The sequence below is a fragment of the Perna viridis genome, chromosome 7 (genome assembly GCF_037379345.1).
Source record: "Perna viridis isolate PV_CMFRI_1.1 ecotype Kerala chromosome 7, ASM3737934v1, whole genome shotgun sequence".
In the NCBI taxonomy this organism is placed as follows: Eukaryota; Metazoa; Mollusca; class Bivalvia; order Mytilida; family Mytilidae; genus Perna; species Perna viridis.
In genome coordinates this window covers 23,799,080-23,819,612 of record NC_142451.1, presented here as the reverse complement: position 1 = coordinate 23,819,612, position 20,533 = coordinate 23,799,080, and the positions used below count along the sequence as shown (strand labels likewise).

General features: G+C 32.0%; 1 protein-coding gene across 1 annotated transcript; it reads right to left on the bottom strand.

The window, feature by feature from the left end:
• Positions 1–1,807: 1,807 nt before the first annotated feature.
• Positions 1,808–20,031, bottom strand: LOC148611898 (nose resistant to fluoxetine protein 6-like). Its single transcript, XM_088592891.1, has 15 exons — positions 19,527–20,031; positions 18,180–18,367; positions 17,592–17,667; positions 13,206–13,299; positions 11,609–11,790; positions 10,871–11,038; positions 10,420–10,516; positions 9,718–9,810; positions 9,099–9,264; positions 7,206–7,285; positions 6,769–6,876; positions 6,371–6,494; positions 5,603–5,789; positions 4,030–4,172; positions 1,808–3,084 (listed from the first exon to the last, which is right to left on the bottom strand). The coding sequence occupies exons 1-15, from the start codon at positions 19,963–19,965 to the stop codon at positions 2,959–2,961; spliced, it is 2,271 nt and encodes a 756-aa protein (XP_088449017.1). The 5' UTR covers positions 19,966–20,031; the 3' UTR covers positions 1,808–2,958.
• Between the last annotated feature and the right edge of the window lie 502 nt (positions 20,032–20,533).

Genomic DNA, 20,533 nt, shown 5'->3' with positions numbered 1-20,533 from the left:
ATATTTTTAACTATTTATATAGGGAAAAAGTTTAGGAAAAACTTTCCGTAATTTTTCCAAATTGCATTTCAACTTAATTTGACCTATCATTATCTTTAAAGGGCAATCTTTACAAACTGGTGGTTCTTTTCGGCTGTTATGAGATATTGATACTTGGATAATGTAATAGAATAGCGTTTTTTTTTTATCAAACCTAATACACATTTTGTCTGATTCTAAGACACAGAAGTACTTAACTACATGATTTAAACAAATCAATTTCCATTTCTATATTGAAAGTTACGCAATCGTTTAGTTTAGTATAAAACCTTTTATTATGCATATAGCATTGGTTTATCGAATGTTCCCTATGTAAACAAATACGATATTTCATATGTAAAATAAATTCTATCATTTCATTTTCGCCTTTCTTCTTCATTGTGATCGAAATTAATTACTTATGTTGAAAATATCAATAAAGAAAATTTATATAAAAATTGTAATCTTAAATGAAATTAAATCAAAGAGTAATCATTGGAATCAAGGTTCTAGCGGTAATCAGGGGACGAATACTAGACATACACAACAAAGAACATAAAGTTACTAATATCATACATACAAAATAACAAAAGCAAATGAGCAATTCGGACTCCACTAAAAACTGTGAGCATGGACCAGGTACACCATTAGGGTAAGCGACCTCTGCTTTTGTAGAAACACTCGCCGAGTTGCTCATAAAAAGTCAAGTCCGGGGTAGGTGAAGGAGAAAAAGAAAACTATGACACGTTGAACAAATAATTTTGATGGATACACCGATCCATGATTACGACTATAAAACCTCTGTAGTGATGACTTCAATCTTGTAGCAACATAACCCTGTTCTAGAAGTCTACCTGTTAGAAGTCTAGCGCGATACAAAAAGGCTCTGTAGTTTCGGCAAGAATCGGATACGACTAAATTCCTGGTCTTATCATCCATAATGGTCAATATTATTCATTTGTCAGAAGCAAAACTAATTCTATTCTTCGGTATGTTGATTTTTTAGGCTGTCGAAGCTTCATGAATTTTGAAATTTTTGCTTGACTTCTTAAATTGGTCTTTTATAACAAGATACATGTAATGGTGCCACTCCTTAAGTCATCTTAATAATAGCATTACAGTCGCCATTATGAAGTCATTGATATCTGAGGTATCACCATATTCACTAAGAGAACAGTTTTTTTTTATATCGCATGTTTATTTATTTTTTGTTTTTGTTCTACCCAGTTAAGAACTGTACAAACAATTCAGTTACTGGACGCTTACCCGACAAGTCCACATGGTTTATACGCCAATGCTTTAGCGGAACCGTGTTTTTTCTTCAGTTAATGTATGCATTAATGTAGGATGTTGTGTCTGTATTTTGATCTAGTTTTAGAGTAATAGGATAATAAAACATATACTCTTACATGTTGTTTTTGATTTGCTCTCTTATTTATTAGCCCTTCAATATGCAATGTCTATAACTCGTATTGGTTATATATTACACTTTATCAACATTTTAGAAAACATTAAGAAGAATTGTCTTCCAACAAATGCTAACTGCAAAAGAAAATACTTAGTCATTAAAACATAAAGAGGCGTGAGCAAACGGATACTACGTAACTACTAAGATCCTGTATAAATTCATCAATTTCATATGTAAATGCATCCAATTTCAATGACGGCTAATGACAAAATTACCGAACTTATAAATTCTAGACAATAGTCCAAAGTCTAATCGGAAACCCCATTCAACAAATGGCAAGAACAAGGTAAAAACGGGAAATTAAAAACCACAACAATGGTCCAGATTTGGTACAGACGTTTATGATGAAAATGATGGGTTTATAATAATATTTTCGATATATTCCGATATTACGAAGTAAACAGGCAGTATTAAATTGCCACTAGTAAGATGGTAAAACCAGTTGTCAAAACAGTACTGAATATATCACAAATAAATAAGTGAACATAGCCACATGTAAAATGTAAAAAGATATTGAGCTTTGAGGGAAAGACCCGTCAAGCTCAAGATAACAATTATAAAATACAAGTGAAAACCACAGACCTGTTTGTTTTATATTAAAACAGATGTTTCTAGAAAAAAATCTGAATATCGAAAAGAAAACTATTTTGGCCATGCATGAAAGGTTTTGTTAATAATCCAGGTCCAAAAGTATGTTTATCATGCAAAAATGGTACATTGAGAAGTCAAAATAGTGGATACTAATTCTGGCATACCTTAACGACTGAGAATAATAAACACCATATGCAGGAGGAGCTGGGGTGTTACTAAACAAGGAAGTGAATTTTGTTTTTTTTTAATAAAAAATGCCCCGTATGTTAATAATTTTTTACTGAGATGACTACTGTCGTCGAATTTGAGGTGAAAGCATACAAATGACAAGGATGAAGCTGTGTAAATAGTCTTGTTAATTTCAGTTCTGGTAGATAATGAAACGAAGGCAATTCTTCAAATTTAGGATTATAAATGCTGACAACATTGTCAATATATCTATATGTAAAATTAAAGGATCTACCTCGTTAAGAGAAATAAGTCGAGTTCCTATATGTGGTTTGGTGGGACGCAATAGTGAAAGATAAAAATACAGCGGTGTTTGATAGTGAAAAATACATTAACGTTGTGTTGTTGTGTTTGCACTTGCTTTACATACAATAGTTATACAAGAACATATTTTTTTTTTATTTTCAGTGAATCGGATAAAAAGCAACTAAAATGCGTAGGAAAACATAAGGATACTACGTGGTCTTCAATAAGAAAGAAAAATAAAAATCCGCTTTACAGAAGGCAAACATGTACTTAAAAACAATAAGATAATTTTTAGATCTTTCTCTTCTGTTTTCCCGGTCATCTCTTTAAAATTTTAGATGTTATCACTCAATTAGTTTCAGATTTGTACATTTGTTTTTCATTAATTTCCATCACTCCACAGTTCTTTACTTTTTCTTTTTCTGCTTTTTAAAGATAACTTTTTCTAGTCCCATCATAGGAGCCTCAAATGCCATTGAAGCTACAAAGGCAGCTGCATATGATAGTCCAATATGTCCCAGAAACTCATAGATCTGCAATGATTTAGGCATGTCGGAGTGAATAAGAGATTAAACGATTAATTTATTATCAATAGATTAGTTTCCCACTTTTTCCCTTAACAACTACAAATGTGTTAACGTTCGACGGATAAATACTATCTACATTGAGAGACGTATGAGATGTTTTTCCTTGAAACATGTATACAACATACTGGATTTTGTATGAATTGGAATTTTGTGATAATCGATAAAAATGTTAATCAAGACTATCATCTTAGCATTTTTCCAAAAAAAAAAAAAATAATATAAATAAATAAATAAATAAAAATAACGTATAGATTACATTGTATAAAAATCGACAGCAATTGGTTCACTTTATTCAAAATAACATAAAATGCACTTTCCACTTTTAATTAAGAAACAATTAAATACCATAAAACAAATATTAGTTCTTCATTTTGAAATAAAAAAATAAACATAAATAATAAAACTTGGTTTTTGCAAGAATCTTCGTTCTTAGTTTTGTTGATTTATGAAGGAGATGAATGTTTCGTTTTCTAAAAAATACAGAGCTGTAAAAATTTGGCTATAGTTAACTTAATATAGAGCAGATGAAGAAAAACAAAACATGTTTACATGTTTATGAATTAAATTTGGTAGTTTTTCAATTCGAGCGAAACAAAATTGTTTCAATCTTTAACAACACAATTTTAGGGGTCAATGCTTAATGTTGGGCATTGTATCCCATAGAAATTAAATATAAATAATTAATGTCTGATGTACGACAATGAACAATAAAGTGATTGTGACATCTGATTACTTAATCATTAAAAGTCAGCATTTATCAATCGTAACTTAAGTATCAAAAGGTTTTGTTTTTTTTTTAATACAAAAAGTAACTTCTATGACAGTATTGTATGAGAACCTTTTAATACAGATGCTTTGAGTAAAGACAGATTTAGCATTCTTTATACTCACAATTTCAATATCTGAGAGATGAATTAGTCGTCTTCTTGTCTTCATGAAGTAGTAAATGATTGGTGGATGTACAAGATAAGCACAATACGTCAGTCTGCTCAATGGTATAAATCCTTTCCATGAAAGTATTGTGTTAATAAAACCTGCAATAATAATGAATTATAAGATTAACAAACTTTAAAGCGAAACCAAAAAGTTTTTCTTAATATTCTTAATAGTTAATATGATGTTAAATGGATAGAAGGGCATTCTGTGTTTTCCATTGGTTCTTATAACCATATAATTTAAAGATATGCCATGAACCTCTTTGAAATCGTGCTTTATTTTTATGTACTTATTTTTTTTTCTTCCAAAATTGTTCATTTTTTTCCTATGACGGTGTTATGTTAATAGGGCCCACAATGATATAATGTCCAATTAGAAATACTGTGCGAAAACCTAAAAATAGAACAACCAATAACTTGAAATTTCTCACTTTTTAGATTTCCGACATTGATTATATTCTTTTGTGAACATCAATATATGATTTCCCAACCTGATGATAGAATTTCATCAAATCCTTTCGGCGGTTTAGGGAAAGTTAAGGTCATGATTTCGAAAATTCGTAAGCGCATCAACTGTTTACTTTCTACAGTTACGTCGTTAGTCAGCGGACGAATTTAGTCCGCAAGTTTTGTTATAAATTATTCAATGTGAAATTTGTTGTTTTATTGATAAAAATCTGCTGAAATATCTGTTCCACATTGACTTCACATGTCAAAAGGAACACTTGTTGAAATCTTACGAAAGATTTGTGAATGGGTCATTCGACGGGGATAGTCATGAAAAACAGAAGAAGATTGTTTTAGTACAGTTTGTACCAGTCCACATTCAGACACTGCCACGATAAAGTGATTCATGGTGTAGAAAACTCGCCAAATAAACGATGTTTTTGTCTACATATGCTATAGTTTTACATAACGATAATCATATCTGTATTCACGTATGCATATTTAAATCATACATCTATCTCCAACTATAACCAACCAAATCAAAGAACAAAGAAAATCAAGAACGATAACTCTTCCAAAGTACCAATTTTATATACAATCTATACATTTTATATCTCAAAAAACGCAACAAATGAAAAAACTAAGACTGGTTATATGACCTGCAACTGTTTTTAAAGAAGAAATAAAACTGGCTTTGGTGGGTTTTTGATATGAATGGTTCACCTATTGTCTGACTTTTAAAAGGCTGCTACTTAAGATATAAAAAAAAAATAGATACTCCTTCAATTTCTCGTGAATTACAATATTTCTACAGTTTCGATAGTTAAACTCAAGTTTTTAACGGTCTCGAGCGTTCCGTAGAAGAATGCGCTGTGAAGGCGTATAATGGTTAACAATACAATGCTACAGAACACAATCGTAAAGTAGTGATATGCTACCATGAAAAGTATTAAGGGAATTTGGAATTAAATATTCACTATACCTCCTCTGGAATACGTTTAAACGTTAAATCCATTAAATTAGACTTGAACAAACAATGGACACTTAAATATTGTAGTTGATTCTCAGATCGATTTACTTACCTCCATACCCCTGAGCACAGGCGAAAATCACCCAACCAATGGCAGCACCCCAAACAGTTCTGTGAACTGCTATATAAAATGAAGATACTTCACGTGATTCGCGTCCATTGTTAACGTCATCGTATATACCATAAAGAACTGCACATGCACAAACTGCTGCTATCAACCAACATAACAAAGCCAAAATCTACAACAAAGGAAAATGTAGAAATTTAAATTATAACCAGTGAAAATAACAGAATCGGATGTAATACAAAATTAGAACAAAATCATTAAAAAAAGACACAAAAGAAAAAAGCCCACAAAAAACTAATGAAAGAAGTATACCAAACAAATTAAATTCAATATACAATGTGAAACACATAATATCAAATAAGTTTGCACATTTAAAGCTAAAATATCAAACTGTGGCAATATATACAGACGCAAAATAAAAGACTAGTTTCATATTCTTACTTTAAAATACAAAATATTAACGTCACAATTTCAGCCTTCATTGAACTAAGATGACTATTGTTTAGTCATATAATTTTGGAAAACATGATTTTATGTGTTATAACGTAAAATAAATTTATATTAGTATTAAACATTTGTATAAAAAATTGTCTGTACCGCATAAATTTTGTGGAAGTGAATAAATACGAAAATGAAAACTCATGGCGACAAAATAAACCTACAGAACACATGAATGCGTTCTTTACCACGTGTTGTAATTATATTTGTATTCATGTTCTACATATATATATATATATATTTGAACATACGTACCTTATTCATGCGAAATCTTAGTTCTGTTTTATAAAGAGCATATCCTGTTAGCATACCAGCTAAATATGGGCCCATTCTAAAGTAAGGTCGTACATACATGGTCCACCAATGCGTTCCATCTCCCCTTAACACATATTAAAACAATAAGTGTGTGTCAAGATGCAATACCAGTTGAAGATACGAGAGTATTTTTTAAATTAACTCGAGAAAAAAACTGTTAGCATGCAAAACATGTAAATTTTCATGACTGTATCCAAAAGAAATAAAAAAAAAACAATAAAACACAACATCATGCTAACATACTTCTTTATTTTCAATGGGAATATTTCGCTGAGACTTTAGATGATTTTCAACTGTGTCATTTCAGCAACTTGATATTAAAAAAAATTAAAAGTTACCCATCAAAAGTTGACATAGGCACATCCCATCTCGTTGCCATGACACCAGTCGCAACCCATGTTCCAGTTAGAAAGGCAAACATGATAATGTAGCCAATGATTGGGAAGCTGTTGCAAAAAACAGAAAAAATAACAAATTGAAGTATGAATAGGACAAAAAACTACGAAAAATGAAAAAAAAAAAAAATTGTCCGCCAAAATTAAAAAAAAAGAAGATAAAAAAAAGATTAAAAAAACGAGAACACTGACCTCTTAGTTGTTTTCTGTTTATATTATTGTAGCAAAAAATCTTAAAAGATTTAACAACCCTTTAAAATCTTTGTTCCTTCGTTCTTCTTAAACAGAGCAGCAGACAATATAACTTGGTTGCATCTACGAACGTGATAATTAAAACATTGTTGTTCAAGAATATTAATATATGTAAATATTGTACTCACAAATATAATGGTAGGATTATAAGTGGACTGAGCACAAAGAACTGCATGTCATTGGCCAGGTACCAAGCCCATCCAAAACACTAAATAAAACAAGTAGAATTTTCTTCTTACATTACGAAGGTCAGTGTTGGTATATTTATAACAGGTTCTTTATAACGTATCTAATAAAATGCTCATTTTATTGTAAAATTTGATATCGAAATGGCATAAAGACAGCTTTTGTTGTGTTGTTTTCTGGTACGAAGCTATTATTATTATATCTAGATAGCAATTATTTATAGAATGTTCCGTGTATAATTCATTCTGGTTATTCAGAATCAAATTCTGTAACTACAGTCTTGGAATTTCTCTCCCCAAAACGTCACAAAATCAATCTGAATTTGCCGATCATAAACTTTACATTTTATGCGTTGAGAATAGGAATAATTCAATCTGAAAATCTACGTATTATAAGTAGGAAAACCAGTTAGTCATTGTGAACAAACAAAATATAATTACTTGTGCCAAATACACTTGGAGATTTATTGCCTGCACGGAACAAGTTCTCCGCTCTCATTAAACGGGATTTTTTCGGCACTAAAGATCATATTTTGGTTATTCACTCTTTCGAATTTGAAAAGTATCTTATCATTTTTTTGTAATGTGTTTATATTTTCAAAGAATGGAAACTACAGACACGTATTTACTGAAAGGCACAATATATATTACATACAGCAAAGAGAGAAAATGGCGTGTTTGTTTTTTAATTGATACCAATGACAGTTTGCATTTACAACGATAGTTTTCTTGTGCAGGAGTGACATACATCTGACTTTTTCTATCTTAATACAATATTTCAAATATTCCAAGTTACTTTTCACATAATGCATTTAACCAGTACATCTATAGTCCAAGTCACCTCAGATTGTTTGCGGTTTTTTGCGTTTATTTTTGTAATTACTCGACGGTTCCTTTCAAAAACTTGCCATTTTATTCATGTCGTTCTGTACTACGATTCCCTAACAATTATTTTTCTTTCTTACCTCGGAGATTGAAAAAATTCAAAATTTATTTTTCCTACGAGAATTTTGCATTGAATGTATTGTTTATCCGCCATCTTGTTTCTATGGATATTTTGAAATGTTCCCTATTATCTCACAATTGAAGAGCTGAAATACCATGATTTCCCGCCATATTTCTGCACTTTACCTTTAGTAAAAGACAAAACCAGAAGTTCCGAATGAAAATGCTACAACTGGTACTTAATAAGAGTCTTACCACATAAAGTAATAAATTAGCAGGGAACCAGAAATCATGTTATTTCACCTCTTCAATTGTGAGATAATAGGGAACATTTCAAAAGATCCATAGAAACAAGAGGGCGGATAAACATTCAATGCAAAATTCTCAAGGAAAAATAAATTTTGGATTTTTTCAATCTCAGAGGTAAGAACGAAAAATAATTGTAAGGGAATCGTAGTACAGAACGACATGAATAAAATGGCAAGTTTTTGAAAGGAACCGTCGAGTAATTACAAAAATAAACGCAAAAAACCGCAAACAATCAGAGGTGACTTGGAGTATACATCTGTATATATTATATTTCACGAAAAGAAATGGCAAAATGAATGTCCATTAATGAACTTTGGTGAATTATAACCACATTTTCGTGACAGCTCTTTACACTAACCCATATGTTATTACTCCATTCACAAAACTCTTTAGTTTCATTACAAGTATCTTATTATTAAATACAAAAGGACCAATCATATAATATTACAAGTTCCGAAATGCTGTTTGATAAGTCGATTTATGCTATGCATACCGCCTTACAATTATATTTATAATGTTAACTCCTAAACTCCCATTGGGAAACCTATGTGCATTCATTAAAAATAATTCCCATATCTATACCTGGTCCTCAGCTTTAACAAAGTTATTGATGTACAACAGATTGTAGTACCACGAGTCTTTACAGTAATCCTTCTCTATGCCATTTTTGGACCACAAAGGGCCGCTACCAATGTAGGGAAACAGTGAGACATACACCATTAGAACCAGCATATACGGTGGGGTAAGTCTAAAATAGATTATTTTGTTCACAGATTGTAGGAAACAACCACATTCAACTTTAAAAGTAATCAAACGTTGTAGTTACGCTATAGTATTAATATACTGAGAACCCCAAAAGAGAAAAGTATCTAAAATGGGCATGTCCATAGAAAACTAAAACTCCCAAATATTTTCATATAAATCCCAGAGCATGTAAAATAAGTTTATTTGTGTTACCCTGAGGATAAGTGGAATTGAGGCTTACAACAAAAATATGCTTATCGCAAAACTTACAGTAGAATGTCCAGAATTGAGAAGGTTTCAAAGATTCATTTCTACAAGTGCTTACGGGTAAAGACAGGAATAGATAGGAGTATAAGTACAGTAATTAGAATTAATGGGTTTTAAGCAAATCAATGTCAAAATGTTAAAATCCAAACACTATTTCAATAGATACTTCGTTTCAATTTTTATCACTAACCTCCAGAATCGGTGGAAATAAAACATTGGCCAGTTTAATTTCCCATCATTCGCCTTTAATTCTTTCATTACCAAATACACCAATAATGTACCACTGAAATGTAATTTGAAAAGGAAATGAAAACAGAAATGTGATATTTTACTACTTTACTATTCATTTCTATTTATGAAGAAGGTAAGCTCTTACAATTTTGCTCGTAAATAAACAGTTCGGTAGAAAAGGAACTCTTATCTTAGCTAGCCACTAATGTTATAATGGAAAAAAGTGTAATGCCCAAAGCAAACTTATCATGTACTTCTAAGAACACTATTGTACCAGTAATCTACGCTCTTAGGCAAAATGTATATTTGGTAAATCATGAAAAAGATTTTGGTTAGACTCAGTGAATCGTATATGGTATTCGTCAACCTCCTACTTGACGTACGCTATGTGGAAAAATAGCTGCACTGAATGTTGACATCAGCAATATCAGAAACATGTTGTCTGACTCCTCTACAAATCTTCTACATTTAAAATAATCGTTCTAAAAGAAGACCAGAGTGAGGTGTCTAAATACACAGGCAAATATACGTGAAAAAAATATGTTATATTATTTTCTTCTGAATAATGACAGATAATTTTTAAAGTTGTTAACTGTTTGTAAGCCAACAAAGAACAATGGTGAAATAAATCTTTAAAAAATGTTATACACGTAATCGTCACCTGAGCACAAAAAATGTATCAACAGAAACAAGAGCATTGCTGACTGCAGGGAAGGTAACACGCTTCATCATTCTCGGTAAAAACGCTGCTACATTATCTACAATGAAGTTTTTTCGATTTAAACGCTTTTTTGTCAGCTGTAATTTATTTGTCATTATAACAAGTTTCTATAAACTTCTAAAATAAAACAATAACAATCATCATGAAACTATGCATAAATTTGGAAACTCTTCCTTAGTATTTGGTTGTAACGCTGTGTTGAGAGGTTACTCTTTGAAACGAAAAACGTGTTCAGCATACCAAAATTTGAAATACTGATATAATTGGTATTTTTAAATTAAAGCATTACATAAAACTGAATGATAAAAAATGAAAGTATACATTAGTTGAAACAGAAACTTTTCATTTTTGTAATATGACTTTTTATTACACATGTGCTGGTTTAACTTACCCACATCCGATAAGATAAAACTGTAAGCGTGGCCTAATATAACCCATGTCATCGATATGAATCTTATTCCGTTTACTGCAGTTAACGATCCGGACGCCTGGTCAGTGTTTAACAGTTTAGAACCATTGGTGTAGATAGAAAACGACAATAGAAGCTTGCCAAATGTGCCTAAATGAAAATGTTTACACAGAGGCCTGAGACATATAGAATAAAAGTTACTTTCGATGTTGATACTGACAATTTCATGTGGAATATCTAGAACAGTGTGTGAGCGAAAACTGAGATGTTCCACATCATATTTTTAAAATTAAAATAATTTTACATGTAGTTTATATCCATGTATTTTTACATATATGTCACATGATTCTACTATGTCATGTTATGATGTGTATTATTTACAGCATGTGTTGTTATTCACAGTTTAATGCACATAAAATGATTTGCATTATGTGTTTTTTTTTACAATCTGGAGATTTATCATGAATATATTCCAATAAAAGCTAGCCTGTCCTTCACATTTGAAAAAAAATATTGATATCCATTTACTTCTACTAAATAAACCTCGTTTTAAATACAATACCATTTATACAGTATATTTCATATACTGTTAAATAAAACTTAATACGAAAAAATATTTTGAATTCACATGTATTACAATTCCTTTCGTGTTTTGTCTATTTGAATAACTTTTAAGGAAATAATAAACTTTTCGAGAAAAAAAAACAACTTTGTTTTTACCTGGCTGGTATGGGACATGTTCGATCGAGTCCGTAATCAGTCGGGTCTTTTCGCTGTGGACAAAGGTCGTTTCGGCATCCAAATTGGTCCGTTTTTCACTTTCCCATTGAGGCCATTGAATCATAAAGACATCATAAGCTGTACCCATTGCCAACACAAACACAAATAATGCAATAATGATGCTGTAAATTATATAAAATAACAACACTTATTTTTCAAATATAAAGCGGCTATCTACAGTTAGAACAAACAAAGAAAACTAAACAGACTCATTTGTTTTAAAGTTTGAAATATTATGTATGTGGTAATTTCATTTAGATAGGCAACGACCAAAAAAATGTTCATATCACATATCCATGTACTAAACAAAAACCTCAAATTATTTAAAATACAAAAACACTTCAGATACAAAACAAAGAGAAATATAGAAATGAAAAAAAATAAATAAATAAAATAACTTACATTTTTTATATAAATACACAACATGCAAAACTAAAGGCTACCAGGAGCCTGAATCGCTCACTTGGTTCATTTTTCGACTTTCAAAGGGAATACTTTTAACAAGGTGCCACCCTACAAAAACTTTAGTAGGCCTTATAGTTAAGAGCACAGGAGGTGATTAAAGCATGCCAAAAACCGACTGCATTCAGTCTAATTTCTTATTTAAAATCAGTTACAGACCACATGACCAATTTTAGTTTTTCATGTGGATGTTGCACATTTGAGATAAAACTTATATAGATTGTATATGAAATTAGCACTTTGCAAGAGTTATCGTTCTTGATTTTGTTTAATTTTGTTGATTTTAGTGGGAGATAACTGTATATTTAGATTGAAAAAAGCATTGTTTGTTAGGTGGGTTTTTCATTACCATGAATCACTTTGATATGGACAGTGTCTGAATTTTAAATCCTCTGGTACTTAAAACGTCGTTTTTGTTTTTAAGTAGATATTCTGTGTATGTTTGTTACCTTAGACGACGACAGACGCCAAGTGATGACAATGGCTCATAGTATTTTGTGCGCACAATATTAATTTCATACGCACGAAAATGTATGACCTTATCAAAGCTCCGTAAAATACAATATATGCAAGCAGTAATGTGGTTTTGTCTCTTTGTTCACATGTGCCCACAATGTAACTGATGTGTGCATTTAATATGATTACTTTAAGCGCACATATCTATTTTGAGTACACTGTACATATCATTTTGAGCGCGGACTATCTATTGTGTGTGCAATATATGATTATTTTGAAATAGTATACTTATTTTGATCGGAAAAAATACTTTGAGCGCACAATACCTACATGTATTGAGTTCGTACAACAACGTTATAATATTGTTATTTCTTTTTATGTCCCTATCAGCGCTCCGTTTACCTGACTGATAAGTGATGGTTAATGACAATTGTAACTAATAAAACATTTTGTCGTCGACATTTTAATGGATAATTCAATACGTAAAAATCAAACTCAATGACATATACCAAAAAGGTAAAAAAAAACACAATGAAAAATAAGCATAATAAGAAATATTAAATATTGTGCTATTCAAACTTAACATATATTTATATCAACATTAATAAATGAGACTTACAGTACTATGGAAGCACGTGTATCAAACTTCCTGTCTGGTTCCTGACATTCAGCTTTATACGCCATAAACCTCCACTGAGTCTGTTTGACAAGCGCTAGCATAAAACCAAGGTATCAACAATTTGTTATACAAAACAGACGAAAATTTTAAAACAATCCCTGGATAAACCTGTTTAGCAAAATTCACTTTATTTACATTGTCGCACGTCTTTATTTTGTAATACATGTATAATATTTTCACATAGTCATTGGCCATTTTATATAAACATTGTATTAAAGTAGGCTAGTTTATAATGTCGGAAACTTTTAAAAAGGTTAAAAAATCTGGCGTTCACGAAAGTCTAAATCTGTGACGTCTTTTGAGTAATTACATAAGCACATCCTAATATCAGACTTTCTGAATGTGTAAAAAGTCGGTCCACTATTTTGAATGACTTCTGATATTCGCTCACAAAAATGTTAATAAAAGGACGAATAAACAAAGGAGACACAATATGTCACCCTCATATACGCGTTCAGGGAGCAAGAGAAATCGTTTTCATTATTTTGTCTTATACAGGTTATTTGAATATTTGATATTTATTTGATCAGGTTAAAGCTGCCGTAATAGCCATCAATAATTGCTATTGAAACTATGTTATGTTGACATAAGATAACGGAATCGATTATAAAGCTCGTTTATTGATAAATATCAGTAAAAAAAATTGTTATCAGTGTCATATGTTCCATCGTCCGTTTTAACCCAGATTTTACATATAAGCAACTCGGCGGGTATTTTTTTGTATAAGAAAATAGGGGACGCTTACTGTACTTATGCTCATGGTTCATAGTCTCATAGAAGGACATGTTTATCACTAATTTTCAGAGTATTATTTCAGCTTGTGTTATTCATGGTGATTTTTTTTCTGATTTTGGTCTAGTTTTATCGTCGGATTATGAATAACTTATTCGACCTATTGATAATTGCTTTTACCTAGCAATGAACGAATTGCTTTTTTCCGACTTGTGAACATGATTTTTAGTTAATCTTATTATTATCATAATTTAATTGGACGTCGCCCAGTATAAAAAAGTCCGAACCTGACAGCAGATCGGACACACTGTTCTTTTGTAAGAATGTGGTGTCCCCAGATGGAAATCTTAGCACGCTCACATCTGATATGGAACGTGCCCCTACCAATTCGACAAAAAGTACCCAATCAAACGTTCAGTCTGCAGACCATCTATTCCAGTACAAAAATTCTGACTATTTTAAAACTATCAAACTATGTCCCATCACTTTAAATGATATATTTGACTACAAAGATCAAAATGTGGTATTAAAAATTGTAAACATGCAACATTCTTATAACCGACACTTACTTCTCAAGCTCCCTTACAAACAAAACCTTCCATACAATAATCATGATTTAAGTTGCAAATCAACAAACTTATGGATTAGAATTCAACTTATGTGGTTTAGTATATGTCAGAGAAACACAAGAACGATTCAACAAAAGAATGTGCGGTCATTGTTCGGGAATTAACACCACCAAATTCCCGCCAAATTATCAACATTTTAATCAACAAGGTCATTCAATCCTCTCTATAAAAGTTCGTATTTTAGAAAAAAAATTATATCCTACGAACAGTCCCGTTCTGAGTAAAAACTGTCGTAGGGAAAGAGAGGAGTACTGGATACGCAGACTAGGTACTGCAATACCTTAAGGATGCAATGACAACATCAAAAGTATATGAAACCTTTCAAGACAATACAACAATAGGATAAATGTGACGAATTTATTTAACAAAATTCCAAGACGGGAAAGGAGTCATGGCCATCGCCACTATACGTCACCTAAGTTACATGATGTCTCCATAGATGGTCTCCTTCCTTTCATACAAAAACATCTTGGACTTCATCACATTAGAACCAAACTTTATTCTATACCTCTCATTCTACAACACTTCCTTTACAAAACAAGTCTTGGCACTCCTGCTTCTGACCCAACCTCCTCATTATACACACTTGTTGGCATTATTTTGGATATTGGTTACCACAGACTCTTTAAACCAGTTTGTGTGAAAAGTCAAGATGACGAAAAACGAACATTTCTTCCACTACCATTTGTCAACAAAGGTATAGATGCAATTAATTTGGCTAACATCCTCCATCACAAAAACGTTACCAACAATATTCCCTCATATTTCAAAGACAAATCCACACCAATTATTTCATATTCCTATACTTCACTCATTGCATCCAAAATTTTCAATTATAAAAGGCTATTGCAGAACCTCGAGATAGAGGACTTCAAGGCAAAACCACCTGACTGTTTTTGCAAAAAGTCTCCATTCAAATATGGTCCTTCTGGTAACGGCGTTACGGGAGATTTTACCATCATCGAAAACGAATCTTTGCGTAATATCCTTTCTAAAGGTCCCAAGTACCGTCGACGACTATGCAAGAAAATGGATAAAATAAGAACAAGAAGACAAAGATTCTCTGTCAGAGTGGTTAAGGGCCGCGAGGTCTTTCATTTTTGAACGAATGAAAGTTTCCAGTAGGTCAATGAGTGCCAAGGCTACATCAGTTTTAAAAAGACCCCGATGTAGCTAAAACATTGTTTACTATACATGACAAATATGTTGTCGGACAAGCAGACAAAGCTCAAAACAACATTGTTTTTGTCTGCAAAACGTTTTACATCCAATGCTTATTATGAGAGGTAGACGTAGAAAATAACAGCAGCGATAAGACCTACACTGGTACCACACTCTCCAAAGTAGAGATTGTGGAAAACCATAAATCTGTGCTATCCTCTTTTGGTCTCTCTACCAGGGACGATGATTGTGATTTACCGTCTATGTACTGGATTCATATATTCCACAAGAATCCATACAAACAACGTTTCATAGCTGGATCTGCAAAATGAACCACGAAACCTCTTTCAAAACTTTTAACTTCTATACTCACAACTGTCAAAAGTGGTCTGCAGTCCTACCACAACACTTGTTACTCCCGTAGTAGAATTAATTCAATGTGGATCCTGAATAATTCGAAAGATCTTTTGGAGACAATCAGTTCAAGACTATTTTCTGAATATAATAGCATTAAAACCTATGATTTTTCTACACTGTATACTTCTATTCTCCATACTCAGTTAAATTCCCGATTTAAAAACATTATACATCGTTGTTTTTTTTTTTTAAAGATGGTACATCTAGATACAAATATATAGTTCTTGGTAGAGATTCCTCATGCTTTGTAAGAAATAATTCCAAATCATCTTCCAAATATACAGAGGAAGAAGTTTGCAAAATGCTGGAATTTTAATGGACAACATATTTATTTCAACAAAGGTTCGACATTCCTTTGACGGCAAATTGTGCTCCTTTACTTGCTGACCTATTCCGTCACTCTTATGAGGCTGACTTTATAGCTGATCTGATTCGAAAGAAATAATATCGTTTGGCTAGATCCTTTAATCTAAGTTTTCGCTATATAGATGGCGTATTATTTTTAAACAATCCTAATTTCGGGGATTTGATACATCGCACCTACCCCAAAGAACTTGAGATAAGGGATACTACCGATATAGTGAAGTCAGCCGCATATCTTGACCTACACTTAGAAATCGATGGTAAAGGTAAACTATTGACCAAACTTTACAACAAACGCGATGAATTTCCATGCAGAATTGTCAACTTTCTTTCATCTGTGGCATTATTCCTTCAGCACCTTCATGGAGTGTTTATGTCACAACTCATACGTTATGCCAAAGCTTGCCGAGACTTTTTGTATGGCGCTAGAACTCTAACAAATAGGCTTCTGGAACAGTGTTATGTTGCTACAAGATTGAAGGCATCACTACAGAAGTTTAAAGATCGTCATCATGAACTCGTGGATCGTTATGGTGTATCCATCTGCACCAGGAAAACCGATTTATTCAACGGGTCATTGTTTTCCTTTCCTCGTTTGTCTACCCCGTACTTGACTTTTTTTGAGCAACTCGGCGGATGTTTCTAGAAAAGCAGAGGACGCTTACCCTACCGGTGCACCTGGTCCATGCTCCCAGTTTTTAGTGGATTCCGAGTTGCTCATTTGCTTTTGTTACTTTGTATGTATGATTTTAGTTACTTTATATTTTTTGTTGTGTATGTATGTTTTCCATGTTTGGTCGTTGTCCCTGGATTACATTCGTTTGATTACCGCTCTAACTTTGATTTGCTTGATTACTCTTTTACTTAGTACAGGGACATTTACCTCCTAGAACTGATACAAACATATAAGCATAACAAGCCAATTTATTACCGGTACATGGTAATTAGAATTCATCATTTCATTATCATATTGAAAGAAATCAGCCCTTTTTACTATAGCAGTCTTGTAAAAAATAGCACTTACTGTTATTGACCAAAGTCTGTACGTCTGTTTCCGAGCAGCTGTCTGGTAGACACATCCCGATGTTGATAGATGTCAACTGAAATAATACTCATATTAAGTCTTCAAGTTACCGGACAATGTTGTCAAACGTATGGAGTAATAGTTACTTAGTGATATCCATAAATTATATACTATGTTCAGTTTTTAGTGTTGATGGATAGCTTAACTTTATTTTTTTGTGTTTTCGTCCACAAATATTTTTGTGACCGAGGCAATAAATCTTGCGTTTTTTAGCTATTTGCAAAAGAAATCATTAATTGTCCCTCAACAATTTAAGAATTTAACTTTATCACTCTTAAAAAAATTAAATGGCGTCCACTCTGTTTTCAAAACATACATGTATAATGTTTTCTTAAATATAAATTGTATCCATTCGAAAATTCTGAACTGGTTCGGTTCTAAAACGTTATTTCTGTTTCCTACATATTCGTTGATATTATCTTCAAACGAGTTCAATTGACATTATCCATTTACAGCTTTTTTTGAATTTTTTACGTATGTCTTCAGGACTTGAAATAAAATGTTAAATATTATGAGAAAAAAACGTACTGGTGGAAGTATGGGTGGCACTTCCGCAATGTTTATGACAGAAACCATGCAATACTCCGTCCCAAACGAACTGACCATATCTTTGTTTGTGATCTCCCCTTGGATATCTAAACATTCATCATAGTCACCTAACCATTTAAATCCGCCTCCCAGTAGGTTAGCTGGTGGTTTACCAAAGGCATCCAACACTTAAAAAAAACACAACAAAACTACAGTAAAATCAACTACAACTGCAGCTTAATATACCAATCAAGCTTAATAAAAATGTCACAGGTTGTATGACGCCAAGAAAACGAACAAGCAAAAAAAACTGTAGAAGTAAACAAACGCACAAATAAACAAAAGCAAACTCGCCCACACCCCCCCCCCCAAAAAAAAAAAGAAAAAAAAAAAAAAGAAAAAAACTTGAAGTGTTAGTACAAACTTTTGGGTTACTTAGAAACATTACACAGTATACGGTAATGATAATAATGAAACACTCGCCCAGTTATTCACTTGGTATCATATTGTGTAAGGAGGGAGGAAAGAATGAAATATAATGAATAGGACAAATTTGTTCTCATTGTTGGGATTATTTCCCGGTATGGATAATGGAAGCAGTACTAATGGAATGGGGATTTAAATGGTTAGTTTAATTAAGAGTTTGATATACTACAATGATACTTGAAATTAGTAATTTTTCAGAATGAATTAAGTTATACCTAATGTTAATGTATGATCTAAAATTATGTTGTGTTAGTACAATAACAGCGTAAGCATAGGTTTATAGAAAAAGAAAGAGTTATACCATTACCACAAATATTTATCAACATCATGACTATGGATGCGAACCCCTAAATTATACTTAACAGCTTATTATAATTAAGAGTAATCAAGGGAACCAAGATTCTAGCGACAATAAAAAGAATGCAATCCAGGGAAAAAGGCCAGACATGGAAAACAGACAAACACAACAAAAAACAAAAAGTAACCACAATCAAACATACAAAGTGACAAAAGCAAATGAGCAACTCGGACTCCACTAAAAACGGGGAGCATGGACTAGGTGCACCAGTAGGGTAAGCGTCCTCTGCTTTTCTAGGAACACCCGCCGAGTTGCTCATAAAAAGTCGTCTGGGATAGACAAACGAGGAAAGGAAAACCATGACCGTCAGTTTTTATGGTGCAGACCGACACACCACCACCATCCACGAACCTTTAGTTCACATAATTTGATCAGTTGTAAAATAAAATCTTCAAATAAATACTAAGGTTTATACAACGTTCATATCCATTTTCGTTCGTTATATCATACAACGTAAATGTCGAAATGTATAGATATATTCATGGAAAACCATTTGCACTCACTTCTTAAAGCCCATATTTTGTTTGAAGTAAGTCCTTGTAGTACAATTGACACATGAACTTGACAAATTTCGGAAACTTGCGGTTCTGGTGGCGTTGTGGGTCCAGCAGTAGTTCTAACGGTCTCTGTTGTCAGTGATGACCACGTGGTTACTGGAATTTCCGTTACATTGTCGAAAAATGGTAAAACATTATCATCGACGACAGATCTGGTAGCTTTGCTAATTGTCCGTAGATTAATACTTCTATGTATCTCTTCTGTAATGTCAAAATACTTCTGAGGTGAGTTGAGGATATTCAGCTTTTGTTCCTTGATAATTCTTCGTGGTTGTGTGAATATGGCACTATATGGTTTAAAATCGTCATTGGTAGAATATCCACAAGATATAAAAGCAAAATCTATCAAAATTAATTTCAATAATAAATTTTTTTTTGAATTCATACTTTCATTCAAAAAAGAAACCTTTAAATGTATAATGATAGACACGATATATTTATTTATTAAAATTACGCATAATTGATAAAACTTTGAAGATCTGATAACAATACAAGTCTGACCATATGAAGGTATGTGATACCAAAGGTTATTAAATAGTACTCGTGTTGAAGTCACGCGCTTTAGTTATGCAATACGGCGTATTGCGTAATTTTTATGATGCTTCTTCATTTTTAAAAACAACTATTTTTTTTTTGTTTTTTGTTTCATCATTAATTTTCAATTAAAAGTAACATATGTTAAGTAATGCAGACAAATTAGTTGTCTTACAAATATCATAATAAATGCAAACTTCATTAACACCTGCATACGAAACCTTGTTTCACTTTGCAAATAGAAGAATGAAACAAAAAAAATTAAACTTGAAAAAGGTCAATACAAAACCTTTGAGAGTACAAATAAACATAAAAGATATGAAAAAAAATAATAGATCTAACACCCATAATAATTAATTATGGTATTCCTTGAACAATAATTGATTCATTACTTGTACATGTTAATTTATGAAAAAAAT